This window comes from Ruditapes philippinarum, unplaced genomic scaffold (assembly GCF_026571515.1).
Source record: "Ruditapes philippinarum isolate M1 unplaced genomic scaffold, ASM2657151v2 ctg11428_1_1_1_1, whole genome shotgun sequence".
Taxonomy (NCBI): domain Eukaryota; kingdom Metazoa; phylum Mollusca; class Bivalvia; order Venerida; family Veneridae; genus Ruditapes; species Ruditapes philippinarum.
The window spans coordinates 1-26402 of NW_026859375.1; the positions used below are offsets into that span (position 1 = coordinate 1).

Genomic DNA, 26402 nt, shown 5'->3' on the forward strand with positions numbered 1-26402 from the left:
CTACACTATGTATGAAAAGTCTTTCATGAGTATTAAACAATGTAAAAATATGAGACCTTGCCTTGTTTTGCAGCAAAAAAAAAAAAATGGACTGAGTAAGAATAATAAAATCTTACATTGAATTGCACCAATTAATAATAAAAATAATCTCAAAGTCAAAGTAAATATATAAAATTATACATGTATTATGAAACTTAATTATGAATTATTTCTTTGTAAACTTATTCGGTTATTTTCTTTCTATCAGCACTTGCTACAGGCATAGCAAAATTTGCATTATTTAAAATTAAAACCCAACTTGCTCTTATATACTGAAATGCAAATAATTCCAAGTCTTTGATTTGAATGAGAATGTTAACATGTTTTAGGATGAAGAATTAAAAAAAGATAACAAGAAATATTAAACAGGTTATATCTATATAATATACAGTACAGTCACATATCAAATAATTGTTCATAAAATATAGACAAAAATGTTAAAATATTTTAGTATTACATTTCTTTGAATTCCTGATTCATCAAAAATTATTATCTCAATATACAAGTCTTATTGAAAGTACAGAAAAAAGTTAATACCGGCATACTAATGAACAGTTATCAACAGAAAGTTTTTTGTTTGTTTGTTTGTTTCATTTTACGCCTTTTTCCAACAGTATTTCATTCATATAGGCGGGTAGTTTCCTAACCATCGTTCCTGGAGAAACAGAAAGTCTGAGTGACTAATTCATAGGAGCTCAAGATGTCTTAAGCAATGCCATCGATTTAACAGGAGGTCAAGGTGACTTTGACAAGGTCACATCATAAATATGGGGTAAAGGTGACATTGACAAGGTCACTGAATCAACATGAGGTTAAGGTGACTATGACAAGGTCACAGCATAAATATGAGTTAAAAGGTGATTTTAGCAAGGTCACTGAATCAACATGAGGTCAAGTTGATTTTAGCAAGGTCACTGAATCAACATGAGGTCAAGTTGATTTTAGCAAGGTCACTGAATTAACATGAGGTCAGGGTGATTTAAGCAAGGTCACTGATTTAACTGGTCAGGGTGACATTGACAAGGTCACAGCATAAACATGAGGTTAAGATGACTATGACAAGGTCACGGAATCAACATGAGGTCAGAATAACCTTGGCAAGGTCACTGCATCAAAATCATGTAAAGGTGACTTTGGCAAGGTCACTGCATCGACATGAGATCTTGATAACCAAGGTCAGGTTGACTATCACAAGTTCACTGAATCAAAATGAAGTCTAGTTGGCATTGTCAAGGCTACTCCATCAACATGATGTCAATAGGTCACTTCAAGCTAGTTTTTAATAATACAATTTGTTAATTTACATTCACTGAATCCTATCAATATGTATATAATACAAGATTTAACGTATTCAAAGTTATAAGAAGTGTTTACTATTTTGTGAACAATTATTTTAACATGTAACATCATAAAAATGGCAGTAATTGACCTTCTACTCTATATATATATAATAAACAATTACAATAATATACAAATTTCTCAACTCTAGTGATAACAAAACTTACAATGTATACAGTATTATATGATTATATGAGCCGCGTCATGACAAAACCAACATAATAGGTTTGCTGTTCGCTTACAAACCCTATAACAAGCAGAGAAACATATAGCAAACAGCATGGATCCTGATCAGACTGCCGGGATGCGCAGGCTGGCCTGGATCCATGCTGGTCGCAAACCCATTATGTTGGTTTTGTCATGGCGCGGCTCAATTATTATTATGCATTGTTTTAAAATATCAGTTTTTTTCACCCAGTCTGAGCTTTAAATGGTCAGAAAGGGAGATAATTTTTTAACGATTTTTATATTCTACAATGTCCTAAATCTTTGAGAGATGTTACATATCACCAAATATTCCAGCAAAAGTTTTCCGCAGGTTTTTCATCGTATCATCTTCACCGTCCTTGGACTGTCCCCGTGCCATTGGCCTCTGTTGTTGTTGTTGCTGTTGTTGAGGTGGTGGTCCCTCACCGGGCATTGGAGGGGGTCTGTGCACCATGTTGTGAGGAGGGGGACCTCTGAACAAGAAAAATACATGTTTCACCATTTTATGTAATCTGTAAACATTTAAACTTGACATGTTATCCCTTTAACTTCATATATATGAAATCTCCATCTTTGAGATTAATTTGTTGGTTGGAGTTTTTGTTGATGTTGGTTTTTTTAAGGGGTTGGAGAATGGAGTATTGTTTTGTTATGTTTTAAGGCACACTAGTAAAAAAATGTTCCATTAGCTAGACAGCTCCCTCATATGTAACATTGCTAAGTTCAAAGTGGGATTTGTATCCACACAATTGCTAAAGGGCAAGTGATGCAAAAATCAAACATCTTTACCAATCCGCCACAGAAAACCCAGGATTTTTATGTGAAAACATTACTGTATGCATTTTCTAATAATGACCATATGAACCCTTTTATCTAAGGTCAACATTTGTTTCTTCTGTACAACAAATACAATGAAAAATTACTTTTTCTGAGAAAGACCATATTCAGTTTTAAACAAAGACCACATTTTTCACTTTAAAAGAAATGTCATTAATTAATTCAATCAACTAAACAGAAGCTCTTAAAAGGACTCTGCAATAAATCTTTACTAATTAAGAAAACAGAGAAACAAAATATTGCCTGAAGGAAAGAAAATCTAAGAAACTTTTTGTTTCATTAGACAATATTAAAGATAAATACAATTGGGAAGGTTTATTATAGCTGAGTGAGTGAACCCAAAGGTATGAAAATGAAAACTTTAAAAGTTAAGAATTTAAAGGGTATTTTACATCCATATAATTCCAGACATCTAAATTTTCTCTCATAATTATAGCATTGTGTATATTGTATTTAAGTAACACAAGACAAAAAGTAACTGAATTGTTTGTTATCAGGAATTCTGTGATCAGTATTACACATAATTGCCTTAATTGAATAATGATAGGAAATTGTGTAAAATTAGTTTGGCATCAATTAAGTAGTAAATTGCTAGACCCAATTACCACCACTGTAGCCTGTGACAGGAGCTCTATAGAAGGTATACACATATACAGTAACACCCCTTCAGAGCAACACCCTTTGGAAGAAAATGTTTTTTTGTTGATGCTGAGAGGAAGGGCTGTAAATGATGGAAAATTTTGTATCGATATATATCGACGATACATTGATAATAATTATCGCATTGACAGTAGATACATTGAAAAACATTTATATAAGAGGGTTGTCCCAATATTCTGTGACAAGATTGTTTAAAAACTAAATAAAATAGGTACGAATTTGGTATTTTAATATGTTATAAACCCATATTATTGAAACATTTTCACAAATTTACAAAGCAAAATATCAACAAACAACAAAAATATGACATAAACACCATGGCAACTAACTGAATCGTGGCGCACGTCAAACGTCAAAGACGATGTTAAATCTATATCAGGCGCCTTACTCAAATACTCTCAATGGCTTTCAACGCAATAATGGTGCAGCTTTACCCATAAATCGTCAATTACAGACTTAAATCATGTGGTTGTTAATGTATGTTGCATGTTTGGATGGCAAACATTAATTTTTGCTATACGCGAACTTCCGGTCTCCTTGCATCTGCTTTTAGCTGTAGGAAATAGGCGATGGCGATCGGTCTTTCTATCCGTGTTTTTCTTATTTTCGCTTTTTGTAGCGCAAAATTCTGCTTCCATTCACGCCTTTAGTAAACAAATGCTCAGGATATGCTGCTTAACTGTTCTATTTGGTATATTTGTTAAAAATCGTAACATGTGTCATCTCGAAATAGTCATAAAACCTGAGTGGCCTGTTCACTGCGCCGCAAATTCTTAGAACGTCGCCATTTTATCTTTCCTATTTTATATGAGATATTTTCATTTATTCGTATCTTTTTAGTTTCTAAAGTTATTTAACTAAAATTTTCTGAGATGATGTAAACATAGCAGCAGAGGAAGTCAATGTGACATTGTGCAGACACATCATCAGATATTTGAAATATACGTAATTAATTTTAGCCTATTCATAACAAAATGCAAATTATTTGACGTGCGCCGGCAACTCAAACCAATGTCGTTAATACTGAAAATTTCTAAGTAACTAGAGTGAATATTTTATAAATGATTTGTTGTAATGTTAAATAATAAACTTAACGGTTATATGTGTGAATCATTTTCTATTGGCGTTAAAAATGAACCGTCTATAAAATTTGTCACAGACTTTTGGGACAACCCTCGTATGTGTTAAATATTGGGATCATGGTGTTATGCATGCTTGTATTACACATTACAAATACTACAAACAAACTAACAGAAAGTTTGTTTTTCTGTTATTCTTGTCACTGACATTTGAAAATGGTGTTTAAAGTTCAAGTTAGCCAAGAAAACTAGAAAAAAAGTGACATCTCTTAAAATCCAAAATAGAGAAGTATATTAACTAACAGAAATATTATTTTTTTGTATCGATATGTGATATTGTATCGGACGATGAATATCGATGATATGTCAATATTGTGATATTCAATGACAGCCCTACTGAGAGGTGTTGCTCAACAGAGGTTGAATATATTATATACTGAGAGGTGTTGCTCAACAGAGGTTGAATATATTATAAAGGCAAACATTGGCTAAAGACAAGCCTACATAACAGACAAGAGTAATAACCTCCTCCTTCACAGGGAACTACAAATATGATCTCAAAGACATGATTATGTGATGTGTCAAGAGAATTTTAATATCATCTGCAGAATGGAAATGAAGTTGTACACACAAACTTAACAAAAAATTAAGCAAAGATGAGTTGAATTGTCCACTATTCCTTTAAGTCAATATAAAATGTGACATCAAACTGAGGATGAAAAAACAAAATAAAAATTTTAAATTAATTTTAAAACTCTTTAGAACAAATTTCAAACAGATGTGTTTTTCATGACCGGATTTTAAATTATTTTTTTTAAACAACTAATTGTACCTTGGTCCTTCTTTCTGGGGTGGAGGCCTTTGTTGTTGTTGTTGCTGCTGTTGAGGTGGGGCATGGGGTAAACCTTGTTGTTGTTGTTGTTGCTGGGGTAACGGGGCGTGTGGTAGGCCTTGAGATTGAGGTCCGTTAACTTGCTGTTGTCTTGAACTACCATTCATCTGTTGTCATATAACATAGAGTACACTATAAATATCATATAGCATAGAATACACTTGAAATGTCATATAACATAGAGTAAACTTTAAATGTCACATAACCTAGAATACACATTGAATGTCATATAATATAAAATACACTCTAAATGTCACATAACCTAGAATACACATTAAATGTTATATCATATAGAATACACTTTAAGTGTCATATAACATAGAATATACATTAAATGTCATATAACATAGAATACACTTTAAGTGTCATATAATATAGAATACACTTTAAATATCATATAACATAGAATACACTTTAAATGTCATATAACATAGAATACACTTTAAATGTCATATAACATAGAATACACTTTAAATATCATATAACATAGAATACACTTTAAGTGTCATATAACATAGAATACACTTTAAATGTCATATAACATAGAATACACTTTAAATGTCATATAACATAGAATACACTTTAAATGTCATATAATAATAGAATACACTTTAAATGTCATATAACATAGAATACACTTTAAATGTCATATAACATAGAATACACTTTAAATGTCATATAACATAGAATACACTTTAAATGTCATATAACATAGAATACATTTTAAGTGTCATATAACATAGAATACACTTTAACCCTTTCCCTCATGAGCATTTTGTGAAAAATGGCCGTTTTCATAGAAAAGCCTCCTGTTACAAGTTCAAACTGCTATGAAACTATGAAAAATGCTTCAATACTAATCAAACTTGGCACAAATGTTGACTGGACCATTGCCTTTGTAATGACATGCTCAGTCTTTAATTTCCCGTTACCATGGCAAGGAGGGAACATCTCAAAATTGCCAAAAATCACTATTTTGTCTATATGAAGTAAAGGGTTAAGTGTCATTTAACATAGAATACACTTTAAATTTCAGATAACATAAAATACACTTTACACTTAAATGTAATATAGATATAGGATACGGTATAAACTTTCTAAATGCCATCATTAACAGTCCAATCTCATATTGGGTGCATCTGCTATACATCGCAGCGAAATTATGGAACTCGTTACCACCTGACATTAGAGCCTGTAATACCTTGCCATGTTTTAAGAGAGCTCTCAAAACACATTATTTCATAAAGTTCTATGGACGTTAGTTCATAAATCATCATACATGTACTACTTTTGCTATATTATCAGTGTTAATTTTAATTGAGCCTTGATTTTAAACTAAATGTGTCTGTATTTCTTACCATCCTTTACTGGTTTTAGATTATCATTATTGTTTAATAGGTTTACTTAATTAATGTTGTACATTATGTCTTATATATATATATATGATTATGTTTTATCGGATTTATGTAAAGCACTCTTGAACATTTATTATTTATGAAAAGAGTGCTATAGAAATGTGGTATATAATAATAATAATAATAATAACATCGCGGTGAGAAAATTGCAATATTTTCATGATCACATAGTTTGCTGGTATGAAAATCAATGATTTGCTGCATCATTTTATACATGTACATTAAAATGAAATAGAGCAACTTTAAACTTTTGATCAATTGACAAATAAAAACCACAGAGATAAGAAGCAAAGACTTCACAGATTTAAAATCTATATTCAAGATAACATATTGTCTCAGTTTTAGGTTCCTTGCAAGACAGCTTAAGATTCAATCTCATTTCAAATATGCATACAAATTCAAGAAAATGCATGACTAAAAGTTTTTGCAAATACATGTTGTGTGAAATCACACAAGTATTTTAAATGCATTTTGTCTTGAAAATGACAAATGTTTAAATCTTTGTTGGTTATCAAATAGGTCACCGTATTAGATAGATCGGAAGTTTAGAAATGAATGATTAAATAGTAATCTATAAATGAGCAAAAGAGATTAAATTGTTGTCACTGAACTAATGAATTTCAATTTTAGACCTGCTTATAATCTCTAACTTAACCCTTTCCCTCATGAACATATTGTGAAAAATGGGCGTTTTCATTAAAAAGCCTCCTGTTACAAGTTCAAACTGCTATGAAACTATGAAAAATGCTTCAATACTAATCAAACTTGTCACAAATGTTGACTGGACCATTGCCTTTGTAACGACAGGCTCAGTCTTAAATTTCCTGTTACCATGGCAACGAGGGGACATCTCAAAATTGCCAAAAATCACTATTTTGCCTTGATTTTTTCCATCAAAATTTATTTCAAAGTGCTGCAACTTCTCAAGGGATTGAGATAGAGTCAAAGGCTTTTCAGCGTTGGTTACATGACTGTTACCTTATGATCGACCTGGGGTCATTTTTAGCCTCTCACAAGTCTAAAATTTTCTTGGTGATGAGGGGGAATACCACCCCCCTTCAAACCCCCCAAACAGAAGGGGGTACATCCCCCTTCTGGCAACCCCCTGATGAATCTTTTGGATGGGGGGGTGGCGTCAAAAAAGTGGTCACTTATTTTAGCAACATTTCTCAAACGAAAATGTGTTTGGGGCCCAAATAGGACATTTTTTCACTATTTAAGGCCTAAAAGAGGGGGGGGGGGGGGTGGAAAGTGCATTGGTTCGCGTATATAATGAGGTAAAGGGTTAAACAAGAAATATAAACTTAGAAAATTCAATAACAAAATAAATTTGAGTGGGTTAATTTCTTATTTAATATCCAAGATGAGTAGAACTCTGAATCAACAATAAATAACAGAGACCACAAAACATGAAAAATGAACGCTAGCATGACAAAATGACCCTAAACGTCACTTACTTTTTTTTTTAATAGACTAACTCCGGAATTAAAAATATTTGATTTTCTTCCGAGCTAAAAACGTAGATACAAACAAATATTTACAGTAATAAGGGAAACAGGATGACTAATCTATTAATGGGTAGTGCATTGTGAAGCTATTACTGTAAAAATTAGTTTGCACCTACAGATTAGCTGGAAAAAACCCACTTTGCTGAATTCCTCTATTGACATACTGAATTTTTGAAGATATTCAATTCTATTAGCTTTTGAAATAAGAAACTTTTAAAATTTGCTTATTGTTACTCTATTTATATTTATCTTTAACATTTCAAGGGTTATTCACTTTTTTATTTTTACCTACAATATGACAATTTTAACGTGTTTTGACGCCATTTGTAAATGTTAAGGGTTGCTTTATCATGCCGGCGTTCAATTGGATTTCAGTAAATAATTACTTTTGAGGTTTACCTGTTGTTGTTGTCCAGGTTGACCTTGTTGACCTCTTGGGTCATGATGCTGCCTTTGCTGTTGCCCGGCTACTTGTTGAGGTCTACCAGCAGAGGAAGCTGATGGCTGGCTCCCAGCCATGCCTAGACTCATACCGGAACCATTACCATTCATGGTGTAACCAATGACAGAACTATTGCTAGATGATTTCCTGTAACGTACCACAGCATAATATACATCAAGTGACATAAATGTATAATAATGCACTCAAGTGAGTTAAATTTACGATAATAACTTAATTCAAGTGGCATAAATTTATGATAATACACCTAATTCAAGTGGTGTAAGTTCATGATAATGCACTAAAAAATTAAAATGACATAAAGTTATGATAATTCTCTTAATTCAAGTGACAAATTCATGATAATGCTCTTAATTCAAGTGACAAATTCATTATAATGCTCTTAATTCAAGTGACAAATTTATGATAATGCTCTTAATTTAAGTGACATAAATTCATGATAATTCTCTTAATTCAAGTGACAAATTTATGATAATGCTCTTAATTCAAGTGACATAAATTTATGATAATGCTCTTAATTCAAGTGACAAATTCATGATAATTCTCTTAATTCAAGTGAAAAATTTATGATAATGCTCTTAATTTAAGTGACATAAATTAATGATAATGCTCTTGATTCAAGTGACATAAATTCATGATAATGCTCTTAATTCAAGTGACAAATTCATGATAATGCTCTTAAAAATCAAGTGACATAAATTTATGACAATGCACTCAATTCAAGTGACATAAATTTATGATAATGCACTTAATTCTAGTGACAAACTCATGATAATGCTCTTAATTCAAGTGACAACATAAATTTATGATAATGCACTTAATTCAAGTGACAACATAAATTTATGATAATGCACTTAATTCTAGTGACAAACTCATGATAATGCTCTTAATTCAAGTGACATAAATTTATGATAATGCACTTAATTCAAGTGACAACATAAATTTATGATAATGCACTTAATTCAAGTGACAACATAAATTTATGATAATGCACTTAATTCAAGTGACAACATAAATTTATGATAATGCACTTAATTCTAGTGACAAACTCATGATAATGCTCTTAATTCAAGTGACATAAATTTATGATAATGCACTTAATTCAAGTGACAACATAAATTTATGATTATGCACTTAATTCTAGTGACAACATAAATTTATGATATTGCTCTTAATTCAAGTGACAAACTCATGATAATGCTCTTAATTCAAGTGACATAAATTTATGATAATGCTCTTAATTCAAGTGACAACATAAATTTATGATAATGCACTTAATTCAAGTGACAACATAAATTTATGATATTGCTCTTAATTCAAGTGACATATATTCATGATAATGCTCTCAATTCAAGTGACATAAATTCATGATAATGCTCTTAATCTAAATTGCATTAATTTATGATAATGTACTAAATTCAAATGCTATATATGATGATGTAGGAAAAAAATCAATAAAGCAATTTCAATAAAAGTGTTATGTATAAAGCATTAGTTAATATAGAAATATTTACATGGAAGTCTGGACTGGTTTTAAGGTTGCTTGCATCTTTGACAGAGTTAATTCACTAATTAGTTTACGATCTTCCTCCTGGGTCTCCCCTAGCAGTGTCATTGCTGAGTCATTTACCTGAAATTATACTTCATAGTTTAAAATACCTTCAAAATATATTGTGACAGGGAATATTCTGATGGGGAATATTCTGAGGGGGAAAATTCTGATGGGGGATATTCTGATGGGGGAATATTCTGATAGGGGGATATTCTGATGAAGAATATTCTTATGGGGAAACATTCTGAGGGGGGGATATTCTGATGGGGAAATATACTGATGGGAAAATATTCTGATAGGGTAATATTCTGATGGGGGAACATTCTGAGGGGGCAATATTCTGATGGGGAAATATACTGATGGGGAAATATTCTGATAGGGGAATATTCTGAGGGGGCAATATTCTGATGGGGAAATATACTGATGGGGGACTATTCTGATGGAGGAATATTCTGATGGGAAATATTCTGATAGAGAATATTCTGATGGAGGAATATACTGATGGGTGAATATACTGATGGGGCAATATTCTGATTGGGGAACATTCTGAGGGGGGAATATTCTGATGCGGGAATATTCTGAAGGGGAGGGGATCTCTTGACAGTTAAACACACACCCAGCAGCAATATGCATGCATACTAGGACGCTGAAATAAGCATCACAGAGAAACCTGAAAATTACAGGAAAAGTTTGTGCTCAATTGATTTAGATGATATAACAGTTTAAAGTTTTTGCAATCCAATATCTGCATCCTGTATATGGTGTCAAGAATTAAACCTCAGATATAACTAACTTACTTTACAATACATAGAAAATTAGAGTGAGCTGCCATCATAATTTAACTATTATCACTTCAATCATTTCACGTTTTAACCCCCTATAGTAATAGTATCATGTGAAATCAATATTTGAGTGCAGAAGTGTGATTAGGAGGAAGAGATTGCAGATTGTGAATAATGGGACCGAGAGATCACAGAAATTCTGCTATAACATGCTAGAAATAAGGATTAAGATGCAATCAATTGCCTTTAAGATTTTAATGTCACAGCTTACAACTAAACAAAAACAAACAAACAAAAAAAATTGACATCTTAATATGCTAGGATTACAACAACTAAAAAGAAACCCACCAAAATACTATTTATTAAGGAATCTGTATCATTCATTATTGTAACTTGTAAAGCTTCTATAAACTATGGAGATTATTACATTTTCCTCCCAATATTTATAAAAATAAAAATCGATGACTTTGGTAAATAATGAGTTTCCTGTTATAGTTAAAGTCATCTTAAAACATGTGGGCGAAATATCAGAATATGCATAAAACATAAAACACAAATTGCTCTTCAAGCTGGGAACTGCATCATATACGAGGGTTGTTCAAAAAGTAATAGGACTAAGAGTCTTATGTCTCCATATTCCATTAGAGTTTAAATATTTTCATATCAACGGCAATAGTTAATTATTTTCTACAACTTCAGCTTTTAAGTTTATTGAATAATTGCGCTAAATGCGTGTTCCCTGTGATATTAAATAACCATGGTAACACGCACCCGGCGCACCGCATCAAAAATATTTTGACGCTAATTTGTACTTTCAGTTTATTCATAATATGTTGTCTTTTCCCCCTAATATTTCACCAACACATTTTATCATATTAAAGTGTCATGTTGTCCAAATTTGACGTCATTCAGACAAGAAATCGCTAAACTATAACGTTTTGAACAGCAGTGGTAATAGCGTTAAATGTAGAAAAATGACGTTCGTTGAAAAACTTAAAATGTGTACGATCATTAAATTTTGCCAACAGATAGACCCTACTCCTTCAGCTACGTATGAAAAGATTAAATTTTCACAGAACAATAATTAGGCAATTAGGACACTCGTTTTCAGCTGGGGAAAGCAGTTCAAGACGGTGAATATGAGATCACTGACACGAAAGGGCTAGGGAGAAAGCGGAAAATTGACGGACTTTAGAGACGTTAATTGCAATAGCGCTACAAAAGTATCGGCGATATACAGTCCGCGAACTGTTCGGCATGTTTGCATCGGGTCTACTGTTTCAGTTCTAAGAAAATTATTGAATAGGGGAAATTTCTTTTCAACACTATTTTATTTTATAAGATATATATATGTGTGTGTGTTATCATTGAATAAATTTGATAATGATACGCGGTAATTATTGGTATCAATTTTTCTCGGTTTCGTTTAATGAATGATAGCCTGTGCTCAGAAGAAGAAAATATTTTTCAATCAATAAGCATTTTTAATGTACTGTACATAATCATATTGTTTTAAGAATGTAAGATGGCATGTGTAAATAAATAATATGAATCACTTTGTCATTTACATTATATGTCCATGCCCGTTTAGCTTCCAGAATACTCAAAATCACGAGATAAAACCGAAAGTTGCCGGCCACCGGGCATGTTTCGAATAAAGAAATGAAAATGTGATTGCTTTTTTCGCTACATCGCCACAGATGAGTTCTGGTTATAGTATCATGATTCAAGCACCTAGAACATTGTGTAGAATAATTTCAGAAAGAATGACGCTGTTTACATTTTGAATTTATTTTGCGACGTCATGAACGTCATTTATTTAACTTTTAGCGTGCGCCAGGTCGCGTACCCCTTGTCATTTGTAAGTTGTACAGAATTGTTGTTTTTGAACATATTGTATTGATTTTTTCACTGTATGTAGAGGACAAATTCCGATATTCGATTTTTGTAAACTCGTGTACGTAGATGAAAAAATGTGAACAGTAGAGCTGCAGTCCTATTACTTTTTGAACAACCCTCGTAAAATACACAAAAATGGTTGTTTTCCAGACAAAGTATGAACACAGTTTAACTGAAGTGTAATACTTAAACAATACATTTATATTTAGTTCACTTTTAGGAAAATATCTTGAAGCATTTAAGTTTATTGTCCCAAGCAATAGTAGTATGATAGAGACTTTATTTAGAAGATTTTCAGATCACTTGTAGGAAAATATCTTAAAGATTTTTGGTTTATTGTCCCAAGCAATAATAGTAAGAGAGACTTTATTTAGGAGGCAAACAAAGTTTAAGGCATGACCAGTCTTCTCTATGATAGTCTACCATAATAATATTGATAATAATACAAGTAATACATAAGTATAGTCACTGTTTTACAGGAATCAAAGAAATTCAGATGCAAAGAAATTCAATGAAATCTTTGTGTTTGTGACCTGCCAAGGTCATAATGGCAATTTTTTTCTCACAAAGCTCACAAAAATTAACTCAATAACATTCTTCACATGAAAAAATCTCAATAATGTACCCTGCAGACTTTAATGCACAGCTATGAAGTTGATCTGAAGATATAAAATTAAACAAAACAAAATTGGTCAAGGAGCACATTTCTAACCATTCCTGTAATATGTCAAGTTCTAGGACAACCGCCTCCGTGGTCGAGGGGTTAGAGTCGATGACTTCTAATCCACTTACCTCTCTGGCGTGGGTTTCGATCCCTGGGAGATGCTTTGGTAGTTTAGCGCGGAGGAAGGTAGTCTAGTACTGGTGTAACTCTCCAGGAACGATGGTTAGGATACTACCCGCCTATATGAATGAAATACTGTTGGGAAAAGGCGTAAAATGAAACAAACAAACAAGTTCTAGGACAATGAATCCTGTGATAGAAATGACTGGTATAAAAACGTTTGTGTAAGATGATTGTATAACTTACCCCTATAATATATTCTTTGCCGTCTTTACCTTGTATTGCCTCTACAACTAGAACATCTAGACCACCAAATATCTTACTGCATTCATCTACCCATAACTTGTACCTGGTGTAATTCAAATATAACATGTAGCAGGATTCTTTTTTGTTCTTTTTTTTTAAAATTTACATACATTTGTATTTTATAGCATCATAGTTTGGGGACTTTTCTGTTGAAATCTTTCTGTTGAGTTAAATCATATAAATATACAAGTCATGCACAGTGCGTTAACTGTAGTGCAGGTATAAGTTACCCGCACTCTAGAGCATGCCCATTGATTGGCTCATTTTTGCTGGGGTTTATTACTGTGACAGCAGAGAAAGCGAAAGCAAAAGAAATATCATATTCAGATGCTTGTTCATTGGTTTCCTTTTTTCTAGGGTTTCATATTGTGACAACAGGGAATGTGTTTTTTATGTTTGACTATGATACAAAAGACAAAGAACATCACACACTCAGCAATCTGATTTATACTCGGGGGGGGGGGGGGGGGGGGGGGGGGGGCTATGCCCCCTCGTACAAATCAGATAGGCATGTGTTTCGATGCTCTTTCTATTACTTTATTACATCTATCACCATTGATTTACTTGTACATGTATATTTTTGTGGGTATCAGTGTAATGAGAGACGATGTGTGGGAGAGCAGAGTGGGGAAATTTAAAATATTTTGGGATTTGCTGAGTAATAGTAAACACTGTGGTATTATTTTTATAGTATGTGACACTTTTCCAGCTGTACCAATTTATGAAAGAAGATCACAAACACCATGCCTTATCAAAAGGTTTGGTTTAGAAATCATCTGAGAGGGACCAACAAACTTCCACAAGCTAATTGGGCATCTTCCTCTGGTGCAACAAATCAATGTCTTGTTACAGAATACAAAATTGAAGAATATGACTTTCAATTATTTCTAACTACCAGTATTTTATGTCCAATAATTTTAATTGACACAGAAGTAATTTCCTGAGGCAGACATCAGAGAAAGATTAAGAAACAACTGTCTAAAGATCATTGTTTGTTTGTTTTGGTTTTTTACGTCACATCGACACAGTATAGGTCATATCGCGATGTTCCAGCTTTACTGGTGGAGGAAGACCTCAGGTGCCCTTCCGTGCATTATTTCAGGCACGAATGGGCACCTGAGTAGAACCACCGACGTTCCGTAAGCTAGCTGGATAGCTTCCTCACATGAAAGAATCCAAAGTCCCTGTCGGGATTCGAACCCACAGTGGTGAGGGGCAATTGGCTAAAGATTAGAGGCAGAGACATTAAATTCTTTTATTTAACCCATAAGCTGTTATATTTGTGTACCAGCTTTACCCTGCTTTGAATTTAGAACAGACCATTTAAAGTTTCAGAGATTTCAAAATAGAAACAACGCACCACTCATCTGCTAAAGACTTTTACTGAAAAAGGGGAATAACTCCAAAAATATTACTTTCAGAATTATGCCCCATGTCTAACAATTGCCCATTGACATGATAAGCAAGTTTTCATGTTCCATATTGATAATTTTTAAATGTTTGAACAGAGAGCTTCATTAAAGTTTTTGCATGACAACAATGACTTTAACGAAGTGATTTTAAAGGCTTAACTTTTTTCTGGAAACAGACAAGATAAATATGGAGCTAACAACAGTACAGAGCCCGGCCAGGCTGGCACTACACTTCAGGTAACATTAGCAAATCAGCAGGTTCAGTTTTTAGCAAGCTTTTGAAAAAGAGACTATGCCAATTCATGATTCAAACTAAACTGCTGCAGGTTTTGAATAATTTCTGCAACATTAACTTTGCTGTGAGCGGCCACCTGCTTTGAAGTCTTCTTTTAAACAACATTAATTGTTAACGAACACAGGATGTCAATATAATCTGAATAATATCTCCGATATTATCAGTTCCATGTTTTTCTTCCTACTTTATTCTCTCATAATTTCCTGGTCAATAATTTCCGCTGATACAACCTCAATTTCATGAGATAAAATAGTAGATGATAGACAATAATGTATACAGACATGGATGTTATCTTCTGCTCTTTAAATTATCCAAGTCTGAATATAGATTAATCCTGTACGCTTGAAACTATATTCAATTTCTTACAGCAGAAGACAAAATGGTGCTACTTTACCGTTTAATGAAATACATCTAAAAATTTCAAGTATCGATGTTTCTCGGGAATAACAGCACACATTTCCAGACAATCTAATTTAATGATTAAATCTTTGACAGCATAGCTTATAGACTAATAATGTTTTCTCTACTGAAGAGTATTGGCATACCTAATTTTGTTTTCTTTTTGAAGAGTATTCTGACAAAATAATGCTTTTTCACTTGACAGGACAAACCTTCTGCATGAATGACATATCAAAGAGGTGTAATAATTTAAAGATCAATGTTTTACACTAGTCAGGACGCTAATCAATATTGTGTAGGCTGAAAGAAAGTTTTGTTTTGAAGTTTCCTAACATGTATCTCCTACTTATAACAGTGTGCCTCCAAATTTGTGTCAGTTATTATGAAAACTTGGGGAAAATTTTAGTGATGATGAAAATGGAAAGGTCTTGTCATATACTCCATAATAAGTTTCATCTTGATTGTGAAATTTTATACATTTCTTAAACAACAAATAATAGTTTTCCTTCAGTATGATTTACTTCACTCATCTGAATCTGTGATGCTTTAAGCTATCACCAGGTTGATCTTTCTTCATTCTCTCATCACTAACTTTGCTAGAAACACCTAACAAGAATATTATTGATATGACAGATAAAAAAATCCCCCCATTCAGTTTGCCAGAAAGAAGTATTTTATCCGTTCAGTCTGCCATACTGGTTAGTTCAAGGAAGACAACAAGACTGGTTAGTTCAAGGAAGACAACAAGACTGGTTAGTTCAAGGAAAACACCAATACTGGTAAGTTCAAGGAAGACACCAATACTGGTTAGTTCAAGGAAGACACCAATACTGGTTAGTTCAAGGAAGACACCAATACTGGTAAAATCTAGGACAGAAATACTGGTTTGTTCCAGGAAACAACAATATTGGTTAGTTACAGGAAGACACAAATACTGGTAAGTTCCAGGAAGACACCAATACTGGTTAGATCCAGGAAGACACCAATACTGGTTAGTTCCAGAAAGACACCAATACTGGTTAGTTCTAGGACAGAAATACTGTTTAGTTCCAGGAAACAACAATACTGGTTAGATCCAGGAAGACACCAATACTGGTTAGTTCCAGGAAGACACCAATAGTGGTTAGTTCCAGAAATAGATCAATACTGGTTAGTTCCCGGAAGACACCAATACTGGTTAGTTCCAGGAAGACATCAAGAAGACACTAATACTGGTTAGTTGGAGGAAGACACTTATATGGGTTAGTTCGAGGAAGACACTTATACTGGTTAGGTCGAGGAAGACATCAAAACTGGTTAGTCCAGGAAGACATCAATACTGGTTAGTTCCAGAAAGACACCAATACTGGTTAGTCCAGGAAAACACAAATACTGGTAAGTTCAAGGAAGACACTTATACTGGTTAGTTCCAGGAAGACAGCAGTTAGTTCCAGGAAGACAGCAGTTAGTTCCAGGAAGACACCAATACTGGTTATTACAAGGAAGACATCAATACTGGTTAGCCAATGAAAATACCAATACTGGTTAGGTCCAGGAAGACACTAATACTGGTAAGTTCCAGAAAGACACCAATACTGGTTAGTTCTAGAAAGACCCATATACCAGTAAGGGAGAGATGGGAGTGGGATGAAAGGTTGTGGAGGGGGATAGGGGACTGGAGACTATAGCTAGGTAAAAGTGATCAAACTTGAATTATTATTATATATAGACCAGAGACTAACAAAAAAATTACCATTACCTATCATTCATCTGTACTTGTTCCAGCATAGCGGAGCCAGTGTTAGCTTTCCAGTTACCAGAGATTGATTTACGTCTGAAATATATCAATTGATACACAATGAATACACATCTGAAATATATCAATTGATACACCATGAATACACGTCTGAAATATATCAATTGATACACCATGAATACACAAGTGAAATATATCAATTGATACACCATGAATACACGTCTGAAATATATATCAATTGATATACCATGAATACACGTCTGAAATATATCAATTGATACATCATGAATACACGTCTGAAATATATCAATTGATACACCATGAATACACAAGTGAAATATATCAATTGATACACCATGAATACACAAGTGAAATATATCAATTGATATACCATGAATACACGTCTGAAATATATCAATTGATACACCATGAATACACAAGTGAAATATATCAATTGATACACCATGAATACACATCTGAAATATATCAATTGATATACCATGAATACACGTCTGAAATATATCAAATGAATACACCATGAATACACAAGTGAAATATATCAATTGATACACCATGAATACACAAGTGAAATATATCAAATGATACACCATGAATACACGTCTGAAATATATCAATTGATACACCATGAATACACAAGTGAAATATATCAATTGATACACCATGAATACACGTCTGAAATATATCAATTGATACACCATGAATACACATCTGAAATATATCAATGATACACAATGAATACACATCTGAAATATATCAATTAATACACAATGAATACACGTCTGAAATATATCAATTGATACACCATGAATACACGTCTAAAATATATCAATTGATACACCATGAATACACGTCTGAAATATATCAATTGATACACCGATGAATACACATCTGAAATATATCAATTGATACACCATGAATACACATCTGAAATATATCAATTGATACACCATGAATACACATCTGAAATATATCAATTGATACACCATGAATACACGTCTGAAATATATCAATTGAAATATACCATGAATACACGTCTGAAATATATCAATTGATACACCATGAAATACACATCTGAAATATATTAATTGATACACCATGAATACACAAGTGAAATATATCAATTGATACACAATGAATACACATCTGAAATATATCAATTGATACACCATGAATACACATCTGAAATATATCAAATGATACACCATGAATACACGTCTGAAATATATCAATTGATATACCATGAATACACAAGTGAAATATATTAATTGATACACAATGAATACACAAGTGAAATATATCAATTGATACACCATGAATACACATCTGAAATATATCAATTGATACACCATGAATACACATCTGAAATATATCAATTGATACACCATGAATACACAAGTGAAATATATCAATTGATACACAATGAATACACATCTGAAATATATCAAATGATACACCATGAATACACGTCTGAAATATATCAATTGATACACCATGAATACACGTCTGAAATATATCAAATGATACACCGTGAATACACATCTGAAATATATCAATTGATACACCATGAATACACAAGTGAAAATATATCAATTGATACACAATGAATACACATCTGAAATATATCAATTGATACACCATGAATACACATCTGAAATATATCAATTGATACACCATGAATACACATCTGAAAAATCAATTGATACACCATGAATACACAAGTGAAATATATCAATTGATACACAATGTGTACACATCTGAAATATATCAATTGATACACCATGAATACACATCTGAAATATATCAATTGATACACCATGAATACACAAGTGAAATATATCAATTGATACACAATGAATACACATCTGAAATATATCAATTGATACACCATGAATACACATCTGAAATATATCAATTGAATACACCATGAATACACATCTGAAATATATCAATTGATACACAATGAATACACATCTGAAATATATCAATTGATACACCATGAATACACATCTGAAATATATCAATTGATACACAATGAATACACATCTGAAATATATCAATTGATACACAATGAATACACAATCTGAAATATATCAAATGATACACCATGAATACACAAGTGAAATATATCAATTGATACACCATGAATACACGTCTGAAATATATCAAATGATACACCATGAATACACAAGTGAAATATATCAATTGATACACCATGAATACACGTCTGAAATATATCAATTGATACACAATGAATACACGTCTGAAATATATCAATTGATACACCATGAATACACATCTGAAATATATCAATTGATACACAATGAATACACATCTGAAATATATCAAATGATACACCATGAATACACAAGTGAAATATATCAATTGATACACCATGAATACACAAGTGAATTCAACATGTAAATCATTTTATACTGGAGGATGGTTGGGAGGAATAATTCCTCGGAGAAAGCTGCCAGTGCATAAATATAGACTAAATGAGGCAAGATAAAATGAGCATGTATAACAGTATTCCTACATTAGTTTTGTCAGAATATTTTTAAGAAACATTGTTAACCTACGTCACTAGCAGTTACTTAATATGTTTTTTTCGCTTTTTTTGCAGTGTAAACAAAGTAATAGGTCCCTTTTGGAAAGGAAACATTGTCTGAATTTGCTGTTTTGGTTTTTATGCTGATTCCGACACATTTTTGGTCATATTTTGGCAGGTGCTCAACTGAACCTGCTACTTTTATCAGAAACTACCAATTTCTCTGCAAGTGACCAACTATTAATCTGGACACTGACCATAGCGTTAGTAAAATGTATATAACAAAAAGGGAACAATAAAAGCAACATCAATGATAAAATTTAACTTTACTACAGAATAATAAAACAGGACACAATGTTGTTCTTTAATTATCAAGAACTGCAGAAAGTCCTTTTGCATATTTTTTGAAGAGGAGAATAGGGCCTAATTAATGCCTCCCAATGAAAATGATAAAATCAATTTACATACAAAAGTGATATTCCGTAATTGTGCAACAGCATGCTGTGTATTTTATGTGTTTATCACATACCCAAGCCTTTTTTTTTAATCCGTAAAAATGGTATTGCACAGCCATGCATATTATATTTTGAAGAGACGTCATTTTCGTTTAAAAATATATAAGATAGTGTAAAAACATGCTAAATAATAGTGTTATAACATTATAGGCGCATCAATGAAAAATGATTCTTTTGCACTTTAAACAGTCATTTTTTTGGGTATGTGATAAATAGAATATTCATGTAGAGTTAGTAGCATTACTGAATTTATTGACCTCGTTAAAATAAGATAATATCATGCTCGCCAGAGGCTCGTATAATATAATTTTATTAAACTTGTTCAATAAATTCAGTTTTGAACCTACACTCATTCAATATTCCCTATACATGTATATAATTATGACAGAGCTGTGACCTTATATAGAAGTTTAAATTAATGGTCACAGGGCAATCAAGGTCATTATCATGTTTCAGGTCACATCAACAGTACTGCTAATTCCAGTAATCAAACTTGAAAGTAGTTTATAATCTCTTTTTTCCCCTTTCTTTTAATCATATCACAAAAGAGTAATAAATCTCCATATATCCCTATAGTCTAACAATAAAATCAGATAAACTTCTAAATCTTCATTCCAGAAATTCAATGCAAATGAAGTATTAAAGATTGCTCAAAAAGGGGAGGCAACTATTACTTAGTTGTTTTTCTTTAGAGTTATTTCCCTTTAAATAACTTTTTTTTTAAGGATAACTAATATGAACTATGATCATAAACTTACCCAGCATGAAAGAGAATGGTCTAGAGATTCTATGATGCACACAACACAACATCTAATACAAAATAAAATAAACTACAATATAAATATACATGTAAATATAAATAAAGAAGGTTACATGATATATTTGTTTGTTAAATTTTCATCATCAATTCACTACTGAAATGTTGTTCACTTATTCATGTAACAAAAATAAAACAATTTAGACACAAGGCTTTGTTTAATTGTGCATTGCACCTTTGAAGCTAAAGAACAATCTGTATTCAATATTCAATACAGTACTGCAGCATTGTTACAAACCACTATAGAATTGTAACTTATTTTTCTAGAGAAGTGGCCTATATTGTTTTTCAACAGTTGTTATCAGGAAATCGGCAAATGTGGCTTTTTCCAAGCTATTCCCCTGGTACAAACAAACTTTTACCATTTTAGCTTAACAAAGTACTACCATTCACAATAGATCTAAGTCAACCTGCACATATTTTCCAAGCTGTAATCGTAAAAGTTTGTTTGTACATGTACCCTAGATTGGCTGGAAAAACCCAAAATATTCTTAATTCTGGATTCAATCTATATCATAAATAAATCTATAAATTGATATAAAGTTCAAAATCCTTTCAAACAATTAAATGCTACAGGTTATCAAGAAATCTTAATTTCTGTCCAAGCCTAAAGCTATAAAATTATAATATAATGTCATTTCACAGACTGAGAAATATATTCTATGTAAATATATCATGAAAAATATTAAAATGATACTGATCAAATAATGAAGTTTACTCTCTGTTGCTGCAGGGGTAGGGCTAAAAAAAGTTCATTAACCTTGCATGCAAATGAAGATTACATACATGTACATTAGTATCAGACAATAAAATATTGTATGAAATAAAAATAAAATCAATGTGTGCAACACAACAAACTTCAAGAAACTACGATTTGTGCAACAATGAGACAAATGTTTGATGACATTTCATTCAAAACAACATGTAAAAGTACTGTTAGTTCAAAACAGCATGTACAAGACTTTTAGTACAGTTCTTTCAAAAGAACATATCTGTATACAAGTACACTTTATTTCGAACAACATTTACAAATATGGTTGTCAAGTGCAGTTCATTTAGGATAACATATGTACAAGAACAACATATGCACAAGTACAGTTCATTCGGGATAACTTGTCAATCAAATTTGATCCGGACAACATGATAGTATGGTATGACCAAAGTAACAAACAGTAATATTGTATGTTTATTATGGTTTAGGAAAATTATACAAGTTTATTCATTTAACAGGAATTTCAGTATCTAAAATGGCTTTAAAAACTTGCACAAAATTATCTGATCTTATCAACAAAGATGCAACAATCAACTCTTTTGTCAATCATTGAACAGTTTAAAAGAAGTGTGGTGATGTTTCTATGTTATTTGACTTTAATAGTGTACATGTATAAAAGACCAACTGACAATTTATCCTTCATGCTATGTATTTACTACATCATTTTTGTTAATTTCTTAAATCTACTTACAGAAAGGCTTTATAATGCGTTCCTATTTTTTGTATATGTATATCATATTTGCTTTCTATAAATTGTTCAGTAGCAGCGTAGGATTTTGACAGTGCTACAACACTTGCTATATCCTGGAACTGATGGTGAGTCTCCACCTTCACCTGAAAAACAAGAGAAAATAGTTCCTGAATGACTACATTACTTAAGATAGTTCCTGAGTGGCTACATTACTGAAGATAGTTCCTGAATGACTACATTACTTAAGATAGTTCCTGGATGACTACATTACTGAAGATAGTTCCTGGATGACTACATTACTTAAGATAGTTCCTGAATGACTACATTACTTAAGATAGTTCCTGGGTGACTACATTACTTAAGATAGTTCCTGAATGACTACATTACTTAAGATAGTTCCTGAATGACTACATTACTTAAGATAGTTCCTGGATGACTACATTACTGAAGATAGTTCCTGGATGACTACATTACTTAAGATAGTTCCTGGATGACTACATTACTTAAGATAGTTCCTGGATGACTACATTACTTAAGATAGTTCCTGGATGACTACATTACTGAAGATAGTTCCTGGATGACTACATTACTTAAGATAGTTCCTGGATGACTACATTACTGAAGATAGTTCCTGGATGACTACATTACTGAAGATAGTTCCTGGATGACTACATTACTGAAGATAGTTCCTGAAATGACTACATTACTGAAGATAGTTCCTGGATGACTACATTACTGAAGATAGTTCCTGGATGACTACATTACTTAAGATAGTTCCTGGATGACTACATTACTAAGATAGTTCCTGGATGGACTACATTACTTAAGATAGTTCCTGAATGACTACATTACTTAAGATAGTTCCTGATGATGACTACATTACTTAAGATAGTTCCTGCGATGACTACATTACTTAATATAGTTCCTGGATGACTACATTACTTAAGATAGTTCCTGAATGACTACATTACTTAAGATAGTTCCTGGATGACTACATTACTAAGATAGTTCCTGGATGACTACATTACTTAAGGATAGTTCCTGGATGACTACATTACTGAAGATAGTTCCTGAATGACTACATTACTTAAGATAGTTCCTGGATGACTACATTACTTAAGATAGTTTCCTGGAATGACTACATTACGCTGAAGATAGTTCCTGGATGACTACATTACTCTAAGATAGTTCCTGGATGACATTACATTAATGACTTAAGATGGATGACTAACATTTGCCTGATAGGTTATGACTACATTACTTAAGATAGTTCCTAAGTAATCCTGAATGACTACATGACTAGCATTACTGAAGATAGTTCCTGAAGACTACAGTTCCTGTTAGAAGTCCGATGACTACAATTAAACATAGTTACTGGAGACTACTTACTTAATGAATAGTTCCTGGTAATGACTACATTACTTAAGAATAGTTTCCTGAATGACTACATTACTTAAGATAGTTCCTGAATGACTACATTACTGAAGATAGTTCCTGATTAGAATGACTACAAATTACTTAGCTTCTCGGATGACTAGATTCTTAAAGATAAGTTCCTGAACTACATTATGATCTACATTACATTAAAGATTAGTTCCTGAATGACTACATTACTGAAGATAGTTCCTGATGACTACATTAACTTAAGATAGTTCCTGGAATACTTACATTACTAAGAATAGTTCCTGAATTACATTATTGAAAGATAGGTTCCTGGATGACTACAAATTACTTAAGAATAAGTTCCTGAATGACTACATTAACTTTAAGATAGTTCCTGGAATGACTACATCGAACTTAAGACAGTTTCTGGATGACTACATTAAGATAGTTCCTGGATTGACTAGCCAATTATGATGTTCGCTTACATTACAATTGAAAGATAGTTCCTGGGATGACTACATTACTAAACTAGTTTCCTGGAGATGACTTACATTCTTAAGATAGTTCCTGAATGACTACATTACTTAAGATAGTTTCCTGAATGACTACATTACGTTAAGATTATGTCTCCTGGATGACTAACATTACTGAAGAATAGTTCCTGGATGACTACATTACTGAAGATAGTTTTCCTGGATGACTACATTACTGAAGATTAGTTCCTGGATGACTACATTACTGAAGATAGTTCCTGGATGACTACATTACTTAAGATAGTTTCTGGATGACTACATTACTGAAGATAGTTCCTGGATGACTACATTACTGAAGATAGTTCCTGAGTGGCTACATTACTGAAGATAGTTCCTGAGTGGCATTAATTATAAGAAAATAGTTCCTGAATGACTACATTACTTAAAATTTCCCGAATGAGTGTTTAACCCATCCAAAATTTTGAACATAATATTAAATGTAACATAAAATTATGCATTTTCACAGAAAAGTTGACTAATAAACAACTTTGTAGAAAAAAGTACACTCAGGATTAAACATAATTTGGCATCACATAAATCTTTTTTTAATCAATCTGATTTGCTACATTGGCTGCAGTACAGGAAATTAGGATGGGCTACCTTTGTTACCAAGAGTTTCAAATTAATTACCAAGCAAACCTGTCTAAGCTACAAGAACATGACACTTACCTTCCCATTGCCACAATGTGCATGGCCAATCTTGACAACTACTGGAAACTTTGGTTTTAAATAAAGGCCCTAAAATTGAGAAAAATTTTTTAAAAAAAAATCTAAATTTTTTCTAAAACATTTCCAAAAAAAACCCTTTAAAAAAAATAAAACCACAATGCACAGATTTAAATTTGTCTTTTCCAATGTAAAAATAAAATTTTTGAAAAACAGACAATCTGATGTTTTCGTTTTTTAAATTTAATTTTTTATTATGTTCAAGGTCTGAATTGCAGTCTAGAATTGAAAGTTTCCCTGTCTAAAGTTTGCTCCACTTGTTTTTTATCCTCTTTTCTGGTAATTTTGCAGACTTTGTTTTTTCAGTTTTCTTTTTGTTTTTTTTAAATATAAAACTTTTTAAAATAGCTAAATTCTAAAGGGTTTGGTTTTGGGTTCTATGTATACTGACCAAAAAAGGGCCCAAAAGGCAAACTTAACTTTTCTAAAACATGCGGCTGATTTGGGTGCCATGTCATATTTTTGCACCCACTTTGGCATATTTTTCATTTTTTCGCCTTACAAAAATTTATAAACAAAGGGGGTGTTTTTTTTTGGTATTACTGTTTTTTCTTAATTTTTGGGCCCCCAAAAGGGAAAGGTTAAAAAATATGCCCGGGGTATAAAATTAGCCACCTGGTAAGTATTGTCAATCATTAAAAAAAACACTGATATACATGAACTATACACAAGGTTCAGTTTCAGACAGATTGGTCAAAACAGACTAGAGCTGCCACAGGAGTGAAGAAAACCTCAAAAAAGGGACAGTTATGTTTGGTTCTTTAAAAAAGGGGGGTCTTTTTTAGAAATAGTGGGGT

The 26402-nt window shown here is 32.3% G+C and overlaps 1 protein-coding gene across 2 annotated transcripts; it reads right to left on the reverse strand.

Moving 5' to 3' along the window:
* Nucleotides 1-88: 88 nt before the first annotated feature.
* Nucleotides 89-25603, reverse strand: LOC132756294 (synapsin-like; the record flags this gene model as incomplete). Of its 2 annotated transcripts, XM_060747325.1 has the most annotated exon segments (8): nt 89-2057; nt 4993-5159; nt 8375-8564; nt 9950-10065; nt 13699-13801; nt 17603-17677; nt 22964-23106; nt 25549-25603. In XM_060747325.1, coding segments are annotated over 8 exon segments (1030 nt in total), but the record flags the coding sequence as incomplete, so codon positions are not given.
* Between the last annotated feature and the right edge of the window lie 799 nt (nt 25604-26402).